The following is a 19,740-nucleotide window of genomic DNA, read 5'->3' on the forward strand; positions in this document are numbered from 1 at the left end:
AGCCATATGATAATAACCTGCTCTGTGTAGTTGTTAATGGCCTGTTCTTACTGCATTAATGTTAGCTTTGTGTTAACCTTCCCGGTCACCTGAACAACACTTACACTAATGCATGAGCTTCAGGCTCAGTGAATGTGTGCTTTAAACCACAATTTAGACCCTTATTTCCTAATGACTCATGGATCTTCATGCAGAAGTACCTTCCTATTCAGACTAAGCAGCCTTGGATAAGACTTTTTGCACAAATATTGAGCTTTTCTTCTACATCACTTTGAGCATCCATTTACAGTATACATTTTGGTAGTTTTATTACTTTTCTCATACAAAATCTCCCAGGTAGTGAGAGCAAAAAAACATAAATCAGTCCTACACCCCTATAATAGACGGTGGATGCTATAGTTTTCTGTAAAATAAAAATATGTAGAATGGCATATCAATTCCACTGTTGTGCCTGACTTTCTCTGAGTTACACTTATGTTTTAGATTAATTTTCTTAGTAGCCACTTATTGCAGGTTTTACAATTTTCTTTTTAAACTGGTTCAACAATATCATATGCATATGTCATATGTTTTATCATATGAGGGCTGGAGCCTATTCCAGGAGACGTAAGGCACAAGGCAGATACAACCACACACTACAGGCAATTTGGAAATGCCAATTAGCCTAATTTGCATGTCTTTGAACTGTGGGAGGAAACCAGGGTACACAGAGGAAACCCATTAAACACGGGAGAACATGCAAACTCCGTGCTCACAAACTTGAGATGTTGAACAAACAAAGAAAGTGCCGCTTTATACAAACATTTTTGTACCAAATTATATACTCCTAATTTTCAGGAATAAATACTACAGTTATTACCATTGGGTTCCACTACAGTTGGACTACAGAGGATTCCTAGATGGATGAAATTTCCAGGACCTCAAAATTGTTTACAGCCACTTTTTATTCACTTTGGTGTCATTCACAAAAAAACATTCACAGATAACCGTAAGAGATACAATCTTAGCAGAACTCAGACCACATAAACATAAACTTGTTAGTCAAAGGGTCAATCTCAGTATATTCACAAATTTTTCTTGTATGATTTTATATTACAGGGTGAATCACTATGACACCAGTCACAGAACAAAAATGTGAACATTCACAAGAATATAAATGGATAGACATCAAACAAATTAAGTATATCCCAGTGTGGAATTGTGCACATGTGGTATGTGTGCTTTTTTTGTTATTATTATATTAACAAGTTCTCAATAGGAGCATGCACTATTCTAGAGAATCAAGCAAACTTGTGAAATATGGTTTTTAAATAACTGCTTATTTTCCATAGTGATAAGGAATGTATTCTTTTGGGAAATTATTACTGTGGTCATTTTAGCAAAACATGTACAATGTTCATAGCGAGTTGGTGATCCCAGCAATTACATATATAAATGCCACTTTTAAAGTTGCCCAAAAATGTGTACACACTATGTGCAAGGGAAATACCAACAAAACTCCAAAGAACTGTTTCATAGAAGTCAACAATACACCACATGCAAAACAAGTACTGTGAACTTTTTTTTTCATCAGTGAACTAGAGTTGCATGCAAGTTTCCCACTTTTTCCATACTTTGCATTGCTGATTGCTATTTCCACTAAAAACTGGAATTGGAGAAGGGGCTGTATTCACAAACATGAGCTTATCTAAAGATTTTTTTTCTTGAAAAGTGTTTACTTAGGCATGAAACTTTTGATTGCACTTTTTTGATTGCACAAACCTTTGATTGAACTTTTCCCATCGAAAATAAAAGTTTGATAATCGAAAAGTTTATTAATTTCACTAATTCAATTCAAAAAGTGAAACTGATATATACTATAGATTCATTACTAACAGACCTAAATATTTCAAGTGTTTAATTAATTTGAATGATTATTCAATTTAAGTCTATAAAATTTTATTTGTATAGCGCTTTTAACAATTGACATTGTCGCAAAGCCTTTATGAAGTCTTTATGAAATGTAAATGTGTATGATTAAAAATGATAAAATTGTCCCTGATGAGCAAGCCAAGGACAACGGCAACAGTGGCAAGGAAAAACTCCCTAAGATGGTAATAGGAAGAAACCTTGAGAGGAACCAGACTCAACAGGGAACCCATCCATGATTATGGCTTACAATTAATGAAAACCCAAAATTTAGTATCTAAGAAAATTAGAATATTGTGAAAAGGTTCAATACTGGGGACTCATGGTGTCACACTCTGATCAGCTTATTACCCCAAAACACCTGCAAAGGTTTCCTGAGCCTTTACATGGTCTCTCAATCTGGTTCAGTGGGCTACACAATTGAAGTTGGAAGACTGATGACTTGAAAGTTGACGATCATTGAGACCCTGCACATGGAGGGTAAGACACAAAAGTGAGTTGCTAAAGAAGCTGGCTGTTCACAGAGTGCTGTATCCAAGCACATGTATGCAAAGTTGAATGGAAGGATTTGGAGGAGATTGACATGGAGTGGACAACAGCTGGAGTCAGTGCTTTAAGAGCCACCACACACAGACGTATCCAGTACATGGGATATGACTCCCGCATTCCTTGTGTCAAGCCACTCCTGGGCTTCCATAACACCTCAGCAGTACCACAGACTGATCATTTCCATGCCACGCCGCATTGCTGCAGTGTTCATGCAAAGTGAGCCCTGAGCAAGTATTGAGTGCTTGTACACATGCATACTTTTCAATCATTTCTGTATTAAAAATCTTTCAAATGTTAATTGGTCTTAAGGAATATATTTTTTTTCTGGGATGAATTTTGGGTTTTCATTAGCTGTAAGCCATAACCATTCAAAAACTTTTTTTTTTTTTTTTAAACCTAATTCATGTAGCATTATGCTCCTGGGGGAACATTGATTCATTTAACTGTGTACTGTACCAACTGTATATGGACTGGAGAGTGATTACAGATGGAAAAGTGGGGAGGTGATAACTGAGACTGTAGGCGAACCATAGCTAGACCCTCAATTAAATAGTCTTTGGTAGGATTTACTAAATAGTAGAGAGTGGATGGGAGGTAGTGAGTGCAGAAACTCCATCACCAGTAAAGAAATTAAAGAGTTGGAGACACTTAACTAAAAAGAAGGAGATTACACTCGAGGCATGGTCATTCTCCCAGGTTCCAGTTATTCTGCAACTCCATTTCTTAATTACTTTTTGACTAATATAGAATTTTTTAAATTAGGATCAAAAGCATCCTTAATTTTTTTTCCTCTCACAAACAGGTCAGTTACTAATTGCTTTTGACTTACAATTAAGTCCTTTTAGCTTGTTGTGAACACAGCCCCGGCACTCTACCCTTTTATCATATCACTTTTACCATTCGTTTTGATTTTGTGCTATTAACTATGAACACTGAAATGTCACAAGTTTTTGTTTATGAACTGCTGAAAATTCAAGGCATTTTCAGTGCATAGATCTCATTGGAGATGGTGACACTATATGCAACATTTTTCTTTTTTTGCCCACAATATCTCAAACTTTTTTGTGATATTTTAAAATATGCTTTTGTACTTTCTCAAAAATAAAAAAGCAGAAAAAACTGCAAAGTCCGAACAGAACAGAACCAAAAGATCACAACTTTAGGTTTCCCTGCATGAGTTCACAAGAGCTGACAGAGTGAAAGAATTTATTTGGATGCAGTCCACATGCAGACCAACCCTCTGTCTTTCTGACCTCTGATCACAGACAAAGACAGAGACCTGTGCCTTGGTTCCTCCTAAATCCCCCTATCCTGCTTTCGCTGCTGAAGGTGAATGTGGGAGAGCTCTGGGTACACCAGGAATCCAGTGAAGGTGATGTACTTCGCATGATTACTGTATGCACCAAATCCTTCTCTTTGGTGACTGTAGAGCCACACTGTATCTCCTTTTTTCAGTTGCAGCATCAGGCTTTGGCTCTGCAAGGCCTTCTCTGTGTCGCTGTCATCATATATCATGGCCTGGACCTCCAAGTGATTCTTCATCAGCTTCACAGAAAGGGTCTTGTGTGGAAGCTTCCCAGCATTAAATGAAAAGTAGTAGGCTCCAGGCACACGGCATATGAAAACACCAGAACTCACGTTAAAGTCATTACCGATGTTGACAAATTCAGTGTCGAATATTATTGGCTTGTGTTCAGGATAGCCTTTATCTATGCCCAGAATGCTTTGGGTACGACCAACTGAGAAAGCAGACCTCTGGTCTTCCTCCTCCTCAACATCCCTCCGCTCATCAGTGATCTCTTCTTCTTTCTTTTCCTCAGTTACTCTGCTGTCTATGTGTACTTGCTCTGGTGTGTGGTGACTAAGTACTGTTGTTTGGTCCTCATTCATCTGTTCCTTGTGTTCTTGGAATGTATATATATCTGGATAAATCAGGTATCCACTGAACGTAGTGTAGTGCCCAGTGTTGCTATAGATCGCGTAACGTGGGTCACCATGGAGACGTAGCCAGACAGTGTCGCCGAAGTCAAGCTGCAGCATGGCGCTCTGACTCTGGACCTTACGTTCCTCACCCCCATTATCATCATAGATGATTGCCTGCACCTCATTCCTGTTCTTCATCAGCATCACTGACAGGTCCCGATGTGGGAACTTCCCCACGGTGAAGGAGAAGTAGTATGCTCCAGGGATCCGGCAGCGAAATAAGCCGGTTTTCGGCTCAAAGTCACCGCCAATATTCACATAGATCTTGTCAAAGGTGACAACCATCTTTGGACCGCCCTCCATACTAGTAGTGCGGGCAACGGAAAATGCAGAACGCAGCTCCACTGCATCAGGCATCCGTGCAAAAGCCCATACAGCCACGCCATGACACAAAGCAAACAACAGCAAAGAGCTGGCACCTGGCAGCATCACTCCTGTTGGGAAAAAAAAGAGAAACGTATGAGCTGGATCAAGAAGAAAATGCAGTTTTGGATCAGTGGTTAAGGCGTTAGACTACGGTTCGGAAGGTTGCAGGTTCAAATCCCACAACCACCAAGTTGTCCCGCTTGGGCCTTTGAGTAAGACCCTGAACCCTCAACTGCTTAGATATATAATAAGATTAAAATGTAAGTCACTCTGCATAAGGGCAAATGCCTACATGTAACTCATGAACTTAAGGATTATTTATTTATGACATTTATTATAAATCTTTATGGCTTATTGTCAGACTTGATATGATTATTACTCGTAAAGAATGACCATGTGAAAAGGGACAATCAACTGCACATGCACATGCATCTTTTTATGCTTTAATGCATGGAAAATAATCAAAACACAACACTATTATCAAGAAAGATGAAAAAAATAAATAATGAGGTGGCACGGCGGTGATGTGGTTAACCCTTTGAGGTTTGGGTTTGATTCCCACATCGTGGTCTGTGTGCATGGAGTTTGCATGATCTCCCAGTGCTTGATGGATTTCCTCCAGGAACTTGATGAGTAAAAGCACAATAGATAGTTTGGACATTCAATAATGCTGCAACTCATTTTTTAAATTACTCTTGTGGTCTAATACTGAAGAACACAGAGAAAACCCCACACACATAGATCCCGCAGTGGGAATCAAACCCAGACCCTAGAGGTCCAAGGCAATAGTGCTAACCACTAATCCACTATGCCACTATTGTGCTTTTAATTAGGATTTATTTGACATGTAACTATAGAAAAAACCTGACGTTCTCTAAACATACAGATGAACCTAAAGATTTCAGGATATATACCAAGGAGTTGCAGCTAGACTAGGTCTTGATAAACAGCTATCATAGAAGCAAGTGCAGCAGAGGGTAAGATCAAACACAGGATATTATTGCCTTTGGTCACTGTTGTACTACAAGAACACTAATAGCAGTGTTGGCCTCCTTCCCTTGCCTGCAGAAGGGAGTTTAATGAGATACATGCTGGATCAGAGTAATAAACAGTAACAGAAGCTGACTCAACACCATTGCGTAACATGCGTTCTCAGTTGTATAATCATTTTTAAAGAGAACAATACTTTTAAATGATTTTTTTCCTTCCATCATGGAGTCAAGACATCAAAGTAGCCTAACTATCAAACAAAGCAGGGTCATTTCTAAAATAGTACAAAAGCAGGTATATAAAACAAAGTATTTTTCACCTAAATCTGTGCGTGTAAGATGCACCCGATTCTCTGTTCTAATCAAAGAAGCATTTAGAATTGCCACAGCATCAGTCAGCCACTGAGAACTGTTTCCCGCCAGCACAGAGGCTGAAGCATGGACCCAAAACAATGAATAATAATAGAGATCAGATTTTTATAATGAGCTCTCTTGAGATTCCAGAAAAGTAAGCGGGAGTTGAAGTATGTCACAATAATAATGTACTTTAATTGAGGATTTTGTCTAAATGAGCAAAATATGCAACTGTCATGTTTATTGTATGTTGGAATATGAATCCATTTTGTATGTTCACTGTATGGCCAAAACTATACAGACACATGATGATCACACCCATATGTCGGCCTTCCCCACATAGTTTCCTTGAGGATGGACATGAGCGTATATGCTGGAGCTCAATGAAGATATGGTTTGCCAAAGTGTGTCCTACAATGAGTCCTGACCTCAACCATATTCAACACCTTTGGCATGAATTAGAACACTGGGGGTCAATGTTGGGTGTAACACATTACAAAGTACTTGAATTATTTTTTTGATGTAACGAGTAATCTAACGCATTAGGTCCGCCATTTAAGTACTCAGTTATTTTTAAAAAAATGTAATCCGTTATTTAGAAAATTTATGTAATCCGTGAGCCAGACAGCAGTCATTTTCCAATCCATTAGCTTGTGTGTGTGTGTGTGTGTGTGTGTGTGTAAACGTCATCCAACGAGCCCCGCCCCCAATAACCCACCCCCCCCTCTGTTATTCCTCCTGTTATACCCCTATCTCACCTATATGGTTTGACTATAAGACGACGCGCGAAAAGATGGAAACCTAATCTCGCGATGAATCATGATGAACCGTACTTATGGCCACCGTGTGAAACCGCGTAGGTGAGATAGGGGTATTAGTAGTTAACAGATTGTGCCAAACTTCACTGAGTGATGATGGTAGAATAATTATAAAGGTTTTGACTAAAACAACATGCATAAGGAATCACAAAGGAGTTTTTATTTTCTGCAATGGAAAAGTACTCGAACTAGTTACTTTTTTTTTGAAGACAGTAATTTTATAATGTAATTAGTTACTTGAAAAAGTAACGTCCCCCAACACTGCTGGGTATTACTGCTGGGTACTATGCAGTATTTGTTTAATACTGCATAGTACGACCATAAATGGGAATGAATTCTCGATAAATGAGCATGCACTTGATTGAGTTGCGGACCTGCCTCGTCTGTTTCCAGTTGTGGAGATGATCCACTGTGAAGACTGGGATCACGGGGTCATACCTGTACACACAAGTTTACCATGATCCTTGACATATGGGTGGTGTTTTTCCACTCTTGAAGCGCAAAATACCTCAAAAGACTAATTGCAAAATGAATCATTTGTTATGTCAAACGTCTCTGTGGTACATTTGCCCAGAATCACAAAGAATTTCACGTCCGTTCTTTGTTCTATCTTTGTTCTTATCTAGACTTGGTAATGCACGTGTTCAAAATAGCACCAGTTGGATAGCTTGTGATGTACACAGGACGATGTGTTTTGGCACACTGACTTATGAAGGTTGGTGCTCCCTGTGACTGTGTGTGCAGCCTTGTGCTGCCATCTGCGACTCGAAATGTTTTGATACCACCTCACATAACAGCAAACAGGCACTAAATCTGGAATGGGAGTTTCAACAAGCACATGGGTGTGATGGTGAAGTATTCACATACTTTTTGGCTTATAGCATATACAGCTTTGTACCATAAGTTTTAGTTTTACAGATCAGAGCTGCCTGGCTTTAAGTAAGAATAGCTACAGAATCATTTAGTGTGTGGACTGTAGTAATGGAGATTCTCTTTCTAGTGAGTCAGATCATTTGGCTCTGTTTTCAATTCCCAAAGGCTTGCTGCAATTCCTTTTAAAAGAAAATGTTTGCACTATTATGGGCATTACTCATTTCACTTTTCCTAGCTACGGCTGAAATTAGCTGATATCTTATTTAGCCTTCTCCTGAACAAAATAACATTGCACATTATAAAATGTATAAACTCATCCTGGTGGTGCTCAATACCTACAATTAGACTTCACTGATACTTAGACTTGACTACATACATCAACATGCTACAGTGCACTTGTTCTTTCCAGTCACTCTGGCGTTTCCTCCTCGTGGTTCAATCAAATGAATCGCCATTTAAGCTAGCAAGTGGGTCAGATGCTGGAAGAGGTTTCCATAGAAACAGCATTAGACTGTAAGGATAACAGTATTGCTTACATCTACCAAAAAAAGACATCTCATGCATGCGAGTCGACTCTCAATGTTCACAATGACACTTGTGGACTGCTGTGAACTGCTCTGCCTGCAGAATACAAAATGCCTCCCTTTTGAGGAAACATGAATTCATTTTTTAAACTGTGAATTCAGTTGCATGTTCAGGCTCCAATAAATTGTAAACTAGTAAGTCAAATAAAATTTTAGAATATGTAGAATATATAGGCAATGAAGCATTAGAAGAGGAAAAAAAAAAACCAGAACCAGTTTCATCTGACCTTTAGGTTTTGATGAGAAAAAAAAAACTCTGGTAGCAATAGCATGGGACCTGGTTAAAACCAGTATTTATAAGAAATGTATGTGCAGGCAATTGATCTTTACAGTTGAAGCCAATTAAACTGCATACCGTGTTCCACTGACTGCTTGCTTTACTGTGCGTATCACTTTATTAATAGCTTGTAGGATTACTCGCTCACTCACTCTCCGTCTTATACCGCTTTATTGTGTATACTGGATTCTATCCCAGGAGACTTAGGGCACAATGTGGGGTACACCCTGGACAGAATGCCAATGCATGGCAGGGCACACACATTTACACACATTTATTTACACACTAATGGCAATTTGGGAACACCAATTAGCCTAATCTCCATGTCCAGAGGAAATGCACCCGATTCTCCTATTTTGATAATACTGCTTTTTTTTTTTGTAGAATTTAAAATACTCCTCTTTTTACAAATTGACTGTCGCCCATAACAATCCCACGGTCATAATTTGCTGTTCAGGGTATACCTTATACTGACTGCAAACCAGCATTATGATGATGCAGCGCTATAATGTAACGAACGTGTGTTATGAAAATATAGACAAAAAGTTCAGAAGCTTCATTTATCCTCATTGGCACAAAATACATGCTTAGACATAACAATATGTTCCCTTCTACGGGATTGTATACACTGTAGACATAAAATTAGAACATTCATTATTCAAAAATTCAAGTGTGCATGTCAGAGACACTATGCAGCAGATAAATCTTATTGATCCAATGATTTGAAGATCTTTAACGGAAATTTTACTCCTGACTTGCTGGTAAAAAAACATTTGCAAGTCTTTTGAAGGTACATGAACGAACACACAGGTTAACAAGCCTGACGTTGAGAATAGAAAAGAAAAGTGAAAAGAATTGAGTTACCATGACAACAGATCAGTACTTAAATGTCTGGGACTTTCAGGCGTTAAGTCATACACCACTAGATTGCATGAAATATCTTAGTCCAGGGAATCCCCCTAGAGTAAGTAAGCTCTGTCACATGGGGCAGACAAAAGTGCGACAAACATGAAAGAACATACAGTACACATGCAGAGATAAAGAAGAACATAAAAATATGGGAGGATGGATAGAGCTGTACATACAGGCAAGTGACAAGTTAAAAACCATGTGCTTTAATGAAGTGTTGGGTCAGCACAAAAGACCAAAAAGTTCATCTTTAGCACACTCTCTGCAAGTCTCTGGAGCTGTACTGGAGAGATGGATATTTATCACTTCTTCCTAATATATTCCCTCGATCGGTGGTTTGATGTTGGTCGTTGAAAAGTGATCAGTCAGTATAACATTATTTAATTTGCAGTGATTTGTCTCTCTAAGGGTACGAGTGCACCCAAACCTTGCCAGCACTATGCCTCGGACAATATAACAGAGCTACTGAACTCCTGTAATTGAGGTCAGACTGTTCTACCACCACACAAGCCCTCTCGCACTGGTAAAGGATGACAAATCTGACCATGTAGTTTTTCCTCATTTCGCTCTAGCTCAGGGGTTTGGCCCGACTGAATGCTCGAATTTTGTAATTTATGTAATGACCCTCTTCATGTTCATGCGCTGCAACACTGCCATAACATCCTTCTCTATATTGTTCCTGATGGACTATTCTGGCTAAGGGCTGATTACATTCTGCACTAATATTTTCCGTCCCCTGAGGAACAGATCTTTTTTTTTCTTACATATCACACTAATACATAAGCATCATGTAATGGATACACTCTACTACCATTTTCAACCTTCTTAATTGATGCATTTCACACTTTCATCACATTTCATCACACATTGTTTCAAGCCAGTTGAACAGTGACTAAATGTTCCAGCCCTAATTCGTGCTTCAATAATTATCCCCTTCACAGGCACTTAAATATTTTTTTTCTCACCATATAATTCCAAATTCAAGGTCAACCGGGGCATCTCAGCAGTTTATACATGCCACTGAATATGGTAGGATGTTAATCGTTTTATTATATGGTGTAATACAGATATCTAAAAACATCTGCACTTGTTCCACATCTAATTCAATCAGGATTTTAATTAGTTAGGGATCAGCAAATAGGAACTATATCTCTGCCTAAGACAAGGATTGAATCAAAGTCTTAAACGCATGAAGCAATAGGCTGTGCCTGGTAGGGTCTGGATAGTTCTGGTATTTCTTATTGTAGTGTTGAGGCACAAGGTTAGCCCAGCTGAGAATATTTTAGAAAAAAAAAAACAACCACATAGATTAGCAGAGAGCAGGGATTACACAAATAAAAAATGTAATTAGCTGTCAAAAATTCAGTACACATCAATGCATTTTAAACCAGTATGATTTGTGTTTACATCTATAATAATAATAATAATAATAATAATAATAATAATACAACACATAACACTCAAACCCAGGATTCTGAAAGAGCAAAATGCTCAGGGATCTTTGACTGACACTTTTCTCTCTCTCCCTCTCTCTCTTTTTTTTTTACTTTTCTTAAAGCAAATCATTTAACTTTCATAAGGAACTCAGGCGGAATACTATTTTACTCAGAAAGAAGTACTAAATTATTATTATTATTATTATTATTATTATTATTATTATACACATAACATAAGCAAAATCATAGTGGTTTAAAATGCATTGATGTGCATTGAATTTTAAAGGGATTTTTGACAGCTAATTAAATTCTTCATTTGTGTACTCCCTGCTCTCTGCTAATGCTGTTTTATCTAAAACTACTGCAGATAACAGAAAAGCATAACAGATTGTAGCATTCATCAAAATTTCAGCACTAGCAGAAAGGGCCAATGCTGTGGGATTTTTTTTTCTCCATAATTTAGTCGTGCTACTACCAGTCAGGGAGGACCGCAGACTATCACGTGTTTCCTCCCGAACCATGTCACGCCAGCCAATTGCATCGTTGTAACACACTCGATGGCACAATATATCAGTGCTATCCGCTCCTTCCACTTGCCTGAGCTCACAGATGCCTGTTGTTGGCTGTGAACCCGTGATTGATATGAGAGCGCTGAGTTCATCCAATCCCACCCCGCTGAGAGAGCTCGGCCAATCAGCTCTCTCCAGGTCCACTGCTGCGGGAGGCTACAGCATCATTTGGGAATCGAACTAGTGATCTTCAAATAATAGGCACTTTACCACTTATGGTGTTGTAATGTGACTCACTTTAAATGTATATTGTTAAAAGTTCAAAGTCTACTATTTTCCACAAAGTATAATTTTCCTCCTTATATGTTATTATATATAATATTAAATTAACGCTGTGGGCTCTTTTCCGCAGGATGAGCTGCCACTGGTTTTTAAATATTAGTGTTTGTTTTAATTGGCTACTGATTTTACGTAAGCCTAATGCTACCCTAAACAATTGTTTACTCACTCTCTCACACTCTCATTCTCTATACCGTTTTATTCTGTATTCTGGGTCGCAGAAGGCCTGGAGTTTATCCCCAGGGACTCAGGGCACAAGGTAGGGTACACCCTGGATGGGGTGCCAGTTAATCACCCGAGCAAAATCTCACACTACATTGAATTTGGAAATGCCAGGTAGCTAATTGTTCATGACTTTTGACTGTGGGAGAAAACCAGAGTACCCTGAGGAAACCTACAAAGCACAGAGACCTAAGATGGTAATCAAACCCTCAATCCTGTTAGTGCGAGGCTACTATGCCAACCATTACACCACCCTGCTGCTCAATCACGTTTATAAATGCTTTGTTCCATGTTATATGTCGTGTTGAAGTTCTCAATTCATTTCTACCTACTGAAAGTTTTTAACATAATCACATGTGGCCTGTATTGTGCAACACTGCATATTGGCTGAGACATATTATGCATACTACATACACACATTGAAAAAGATTCCTTAATGGTTTTTAGACGATTTATTGTTTTAAATGTCTCAGATTGGTTGGGTCCTAGTTGGAATTTTTCCTAAAAGGAAACTCAAGTTCCACACCGACTTGCTAAATGATCCCGAAGACAGAACAACCATAATGTGTTGCTTGTTGCATGAAGTATTGTTATTATTAGATTCTTTTTTTTTTTGCACCCTCATGTTACAGACCAGTGTTTATATGCATGGACACCCCATGGCATGGCATGCGAGGGAGATAATTGTGTTTGTGACATTTTCTGATTCATCTACACTTTTCCATTTTCTCGTGGCGCTATAATTTTAATGTGGTGTTTTACCAATTACTCGATATACCCTGGCAAGCTTGCCCTCTGCATGGAGGCAGCCTGTTTGTTTGTTATTTCCTGATAAGTGGTAAGGACATAAATCTGCAGATGATGCAAGGTGATATATCTGCTAACAATGTTTGATTCATCTGCTGATGGATGCCTAATGGTTTTAAATCAGCAGTGCTGTACTGTTGCATCTTTCCCGTTGCCAAGAAACACAACAACTTTTGGAGGTCCTCATGAGCGACAAATATGACTCCCTTTCGAGCTACACAGTACCGTTTAACCTGTCAAACCGTTCTCTGGTCCTGAGACTCTGTTGAGTATGTCACTTCTCCTAAAAGCTGTGGAGCTTTGAGCATCTCTTGATAACTTCCTTTTATTCTGTAAGTGTATGATTTATCTGCTCTGAGAGGTTAAATAGATATATACTCAGGGCTGATGATGGACACTTGGGGAGTATCAAAGGCTGAAAGTAAGACAGGGAACTTTAGTGGAAACATCTATTAAGGGAAAGGATGAGTGACTGATTCTGGCTTTAAAGATGGAATGGGACACTGGGCATAAAACTGATCCTGTGAGTGAAACTGAGAGAGGGGAAAAGCATGGTTTGTGTTTTGTCAGAACTATCAGGAAATCTGATAGACACTGTTTTTTTCCGGCCTGCCTGTAAAGGGAAGAGATGTATTGTTTGGAAGGTGTATATATATATATATATATATATATATATATATATATATATATATATATATATATATATATATATATATACACACACACACAGAGGCACATCTCAATAAATTAAAATATCAAATTTTCTTTTATTTTAGCAATTAAATTCAAAAAGTATTACACACAGACTGATAAATTTCAAGTGTTTATTTCTTGTAATTATGATGATTATGGTTTACGGATAATGTAAACCCTAAATTCTTAGAATGTTTTCAGAAAATTTTAATATCGTAAATAATGTTCACTACTGGAGACACATGGTGTCACGTTCTAATCAGCTAATTAACTCAAAACACCTGCAAAGGTTTCCTGAGCCTTTAACTAGTCTCTTAGTCTGTCTTAAAACCTGTGCCAAGTTGTTGCACGTATTAGATGGTTTGCTTTGGCGACCACTCGACAGGATCAAATAAAAGACTAAGAACAACATACTTCTACCCTTTGGCAACAGTTTAAAAAAGGCCCCACATATGGGTGTGATAGGCAGGTGTCCAAAAACTTTGGTCATATAATAGAGCATTTACACATTCACACATATACACACTTGATCATCCTCAGAACAATTTAGTGTTGCCATTTCAGCTTAATGACATTTTAATGACAGGTTGAAGGAAATCTGGACAAATGTGCTGAGCAGTAACAGCAGTTCTACTCATTTTCCTCTAATTTTACATAATAAAAAATTAAAAAGTAATTCCACAGAAAGTATATGCTGAATTAATCATATATCTGTCATATTAACCAGGCTATTTCTCTCGAACTCTTCTGGCTGGGTGATATCCAAATATATAACTCTTATAATATCCCTTTGTAAAAATAAAGTGACTGTATTACTGTTTGTTTACAGGCGAGTTGTCATAGCAGCCTGTTTCTTACTGATCATGCTGGAGTCTTATTTTTATCCATCCCTCTCTAGTCCTCCTCCCCCAACACATTTTAAAGAGCTGCTCAGAGTATAAAAACACTATTTATAAGTTTTGTTTGTCTAAATATGGCTGAGCAATATATGGCATAGCATGTTGTAGTGGAATACTCAGCCTGGATAAAGTACATACGTGAATTATTTTTGTTGTGCCATTTGTTCATATTTATTTGTGATTGTTGTTATAGATGTATCTTGCAGATGCATAGTTTATATTTATTCATAAATATGAAATTTATACATTTATATTTATATAGAAATCACTGTAGTTGCCCATTTTTGTATGTTTTCCATATGTTATTATTCTGTCATGTGCCTGTCATACAGGGCTAATGTTTAAGAGGGGTTGTGGAGTGATGTAATGCTGTCGTAACTGTGTCATGTATCTGTCATACTGTATATATCAGCAAGATAAAGTAAGTAATAAGATAAGTAATGTAACGTTTCAAGCAGTCAATTTAAGACGCACCCACAGTTTGAAACATGTGTAGTACGCTGTTAAAACGTATCTTAATGTGCCACATAACTGCTGATTTCATTCATGATGCATTTATGATACACCAAATTAATGCCAAAGTTTCATTAAATTCTGTCCAGGCATTTTGATGCTGGACAGAGACAGGCAGGCAGGCAGGGAGAAACATTTTTTGAGACTGGTTTTAGGTCCACCAATGTATGAAACATAAAGATGTCATTGAAAGAGAAGGTTTTGACCAATGTACAGACAGAACCTAACTTTTATGTATCTAGATGAATGTCTTCTAGTTTTATTAGAAGTATTTAGAAGGTACGGTATTTTACATTTATTAATGACAACACATGATATGTAGCACTGCAGGTGTATGGGTGCACATGCACTTTAGGCCATGGACAATCACATCTTTTATCATTATATTGTTAGGTCTAATCATACTGCCATATTCCACATTATACTGTATGTCTAAATTGAAAATGTAATTACATCTTCATACTTTTTACAGTTTACACTTTCATTTTGTAAACCATGTTCCTCTTTAATTAAAATGACTTTCTATTTTAATGTCATAACTTAATTTCCAGGTATTTTAATTAAATATTACATTTTGATTTATTAAATAATTTTTTTTTACTAATTTTGCAGTTTAAGCAATTTTCCAATTTTAGGTCATGGACAATAATGTAATAAAAACTGCATGTTATAATGTGTATGGTTGTGTATGTGATTAATAAAATTTTAATTGAATTGGATATGGTCTATGTCATACCACAGGAATCAATAAAAGCATCACTTCCTTTCAAGCTGCAGTAATGTAACCTGGAGAACTCTGTAGATGTATAAGAAGATTTATTATAAAAGGCCCACAATCAGAAACCAGAACAGTTCAATATAAAAATCCACACTAACTAGAGATCAGTAAGGTAAGGCCAAGGAATCATTAAACACTAGGCCAGTGTCAAAACATGACACAGAATGAGACAAGAACTGCCTCACTAATTGGAATGAATAGTCACTGCCTGAAGGGACAAATGAATGTAACTTTAATGTGGTTGTACATTATTGTGAAAGATTTTCATTCTGAATTTGGTTTACTTGTTATTTTAAACAGTTCTCCTAGTAGATTCCGGCGATCTGCCATTCAGCAAAGGTGTCATGATGTCCGTCATGTGTGACAGCTTTAATGACCTGTTTTGACAAGACACAACTGCTGCTACACTGGTGTTACGCCATTACGGTGGTCAAATGATGTTGAACATATACCACTGTAAAGGCTCTGCTAAAAGTATAGTATTGTTACTGTTTTAATAATCATAACCTATGAGGTTTCCTACACTGCCATTTCTATTACAGAGTCACGTGTTCTCAGAGTATTTTAGCCATTATTTATTTATTCATTTTCAATAAACATATAACGGGCTCAGGATTGTGCATGATTGACAATTACATCCTTTTTCCAGAAAGAAATAGGCAATATGATGAACGGAATTTTAGTCAATTTTAAACAACTATACAAACATCATTGAGCAAAAAAATATATATATAAATACAAAATGGGTCACATAGGCAAAGAAATAGCACAGATACACATGATCACGTGTTTTATTGTTGCTTTTGGTTATTTCTACTGTATGATCGAAAAATAATAATAATACTATTCTCATTTTGAGAGTTTAAATTTTTTGTGACGTCATTTCCATATTCCTCTTGTGGTGAAGTTTGACCATTATAAAATTAATGTTAACTTTTAGTCTACCTGACATATCTAAAAAAAAACACAGACACAGTTTGAAGCCTGAAGCCTCCAAGTTAAAGTACACCAGCTACGCTCACTCATCGTCTACTGTATACCGTTTAATCCTGTATACAGGGTCACAGGAGGCCTGGAGCCTATCCCAGGGGACCTATGGCACAAGGCAGGGTACACCCTGGACAGGGTCCCAATCTATTGCAGGGCACACATACACACACTACAGGCAATGCCAAGGATAATCTGCATGGCACCCACCAAGCACAGGGAGAACATGCAAACTCAGAACATGCACACAGAGGCGGTAATCGAACCTGGCCGGGAATCGAACCCGGACCCTGAAGGTGCAAGGCGACAGCAACCAATCCACCTTGCCGCCCGGCTTCCATATGAGCACATATATTTACACGGATCAAACTACGTGTATTTGTTCTCCTTTTTTGTTTGTTCACTTGTTTTCTTATTCGTTTGTTCATTCATTGTTTATTTATGTTTACAGCATACTTACTTTGGTGAATTGCTTAACATATACCTTAAAAAGATTTGAACATACATTACTTGTAGCTATAAAGAAACCATCACTAATACTATAACCCACTGTATCATCATCAAATTTTTTACACCAACCAATATACACTCATGTTTGATCTTAGGCCTTCCACTGTACTCTCCCAACGGTCACTACTCAGCTTAGCGGATATTACTGTGGTTTGACAAGTAATAGACTCAGTGTAGCAGAATAATCAATACTAGTGCACTGTGGTTTCCTCCCAGCTCACATCTTTGTATAAAAATTACAGACATGCACTTGCTGAGAGAATTTTAATTGGGTAGGATGAACTGCTCAGGTTTACACACGATAACCAAGTAGAAGCCTTGGAGGCACTATTGGTTATACAAATCCCTCAAACACAAAAGCAAGGACCTGTTCAAATAAAATGTACCAGATGGTTTTCTTATATTTTCTTATATTGTATATTTTGTGTTTTACAAAATATGCAAAAATAAATATTTTATATATATATGTATTTTTTTTTTTTTTTTTTAATAAGGTCACGGGCGGTCGTTTAAGCATTTCACTGCATATCATACTGTATATGACTGTGTATGTGACAAATAAAATTTGAATTTGAATTTAAATGTAATTATGTAGAAATTAAAAAGCTGGTCATTATATAAATCTTTACATTTTACATGTTTTTAAAATCCTGAAATAACTTTGGTATTGCCAAACAACAACAACAACAACAACAACAACAACAAATTAATTAAGTACTATTTTGATATAATTAACTGCAGTGGATGTGTCCATAAAAATATAACTGCAACATAATACAGCCACAAGTGTGTCCTCTGAGAGTTAGACAAATGGAGTCATTAAAGTCATTCACACACAGTCACTTAGCGACTCACCCATCCACACATTTTCAATTCGGCTATTAATTTCCCAGTGCAGTATGCTTTCTAATGGTCTAATTTGTTAGAATAAATATGCTTCACTAATTTTACTAATCAGATTTTTTTTTTCTTTCATTGCTAACCCATAGGGAAAAATAAAGGATAGCTGCATAATTTATTACACATACAATAGTTTTTTTTTTTTGTCTGGAAAATTTTGGAATGCAATTCTTAATAACTGCCTCTCATCTTTACCAGGCAATGCAGTTAATGCCGCATAGGACTGTGGACTATAAATATATAAACCGCAGTGTTGGATCACAGAACAAGAAAATAAAAAGCTGAGTAGAGTAGAAACAAAGAATGAGATCACATACAGTGCTTTGCTGCCTCCAGCTCTACTTTTTCATTCAGATCAAAATATACCAAGGCTGTGTGATTATTAACCAGATCCAATTTCTCAGTTAAAGATGCATTTCAGTTTAAAGGCACGAGTACAAGTAGAAAGAAATTTCTCATATTTATCTGCTATTTAAAAATAGCACTAATCCTCAGAGAGCTGGCAGTCTCACACTGTCTCATCTTTTGCACACATACACACACACACATGCACACACACACATACACACACACACACACACACACCTGTGAGCTAAGTAGCCTTCTTTGTTGTATTTAGGGCAATTTTATTGTCTTGTCTGAGGGACAAAACAGATCAGAATGTATTGCTTTTTGTTAATATCACATTTATACATATATATGTAGTGTATATGTTCGAATCCCCTTCATACCAAATCCAAGGTTCTTTTTGTGCATTATTCTGAATTCAAATTTACTACTTAGTATAAGCAACAAAGTACTGCCTATGGGTGAGGAATAGAGATGTGGAGATAAAGAAGCAGTGGAGATCACATACTGTAGCATGCAGAGATTATAAACAGGTCTACAGATAACCTCTCATCGTATAGCTCCTTGAGATTCTAATCAGCTTCACAGTTTGAATTAAACATGCAAAAATGAAAGCACAAACAGGTAATTGCTTTGATTGTGTGTTTAACCGGACCATAAAAATCCATACAATGCAGTGATCCACATCACATCAGATCAGATCTGATCAGATCAGAGAAATACAGATACAAATACATGAAGAGATGGATTCATAGATTCACAGATACATAGATAGAGAAACATCACATTTGTTTGTTTGTTTATTACTTACCACTGATTTGTAGGTAGAAGGATGTGTGCATAAAGTTCAGTTAGTCGTATTGTGTGTTGTTCTTCTCTTTCTCTTCTTCTCTCTCTTCCCTTTCTCTGCGTGTTTGTTCTCAACCTGCTGCTGATGTCTGGCAAACTGCAGGCATAGTGTGCGTGCACACACACACACACACACACACACACACACACACACACACACACACACACACACCAAGAGAGTCAAGCATTCATTGGAGGATCTAAGAGAAATCGGGGGCTACAAGCTGATCGGGGGACTCTGGAGAGGACGAACAAAAGAAATGACCATCTGGGGTGATATCAGGGGGCGTATACATATGTGTAAAGGGGCTCATATTAAGATTTAATGCATCTTATCCTA

General features: G+C 37.4%; 1 protein-coding gene across 1 annotated transcript; it reads right to left on the reverse strand.

Moving 5' to 3' along the window:
* Window positions 1-926: 926 nt before the first annotated feature.
* c1qtnf4 (C1q and TNF related 4) lies at window positions 927-19,495 on the reverse strand. The gene is made up of 2 exons (XM_053491517.1): window positions 19,363-19,495; window positions 927-4,874 (listed from the first exon to the last, which is right to left on the reverse strand). Exons 1-2 carry the CDS (start codon window positions 19,391-19,393, stop codon window positions 3,754-3,756), a joined length of 1,152 nt encoding a protein of 383 aa, XP_053347492.1. The 5' UTR covers window positions 19,394-19,495; the 3' UTR covers window positions 927-3,753.
* Between the last annotated feature and the right edge of the window lie 245 nt (window positions 19,496-19,740).

Source organism: Clarias gariepinus, chromosome 3 (assembly GCF_024256425.1).
Source record: "Clarias gariepinus isolate MV-2021 ecotype Netherlands chromosome 3, CGAR_prim_01v2, whole genome shotgun sequence".
Classification (NCBI taxonomy): domain Eukaryota; kingdom Metazoa; phylum Chordata; class Actinopteri; order Siluriformes; family Clariidae; genus Clarias; species Clarias gariepinus.

Coding starts and splice junctions, on each gene's coding strand:
- c1qtnf4 (XM_053491517.1), bottom strand. CDS start 19,393: ATGCACACATCCTTCTACCTACAAATCAGTG. Junction 4,875..19,362: donor CTTCTACCTACAAATCAGTG/GTAAGTAATAAA, acceptor TTTTCCCAACAG/GAGTGATGCTGCCAGGTGCC.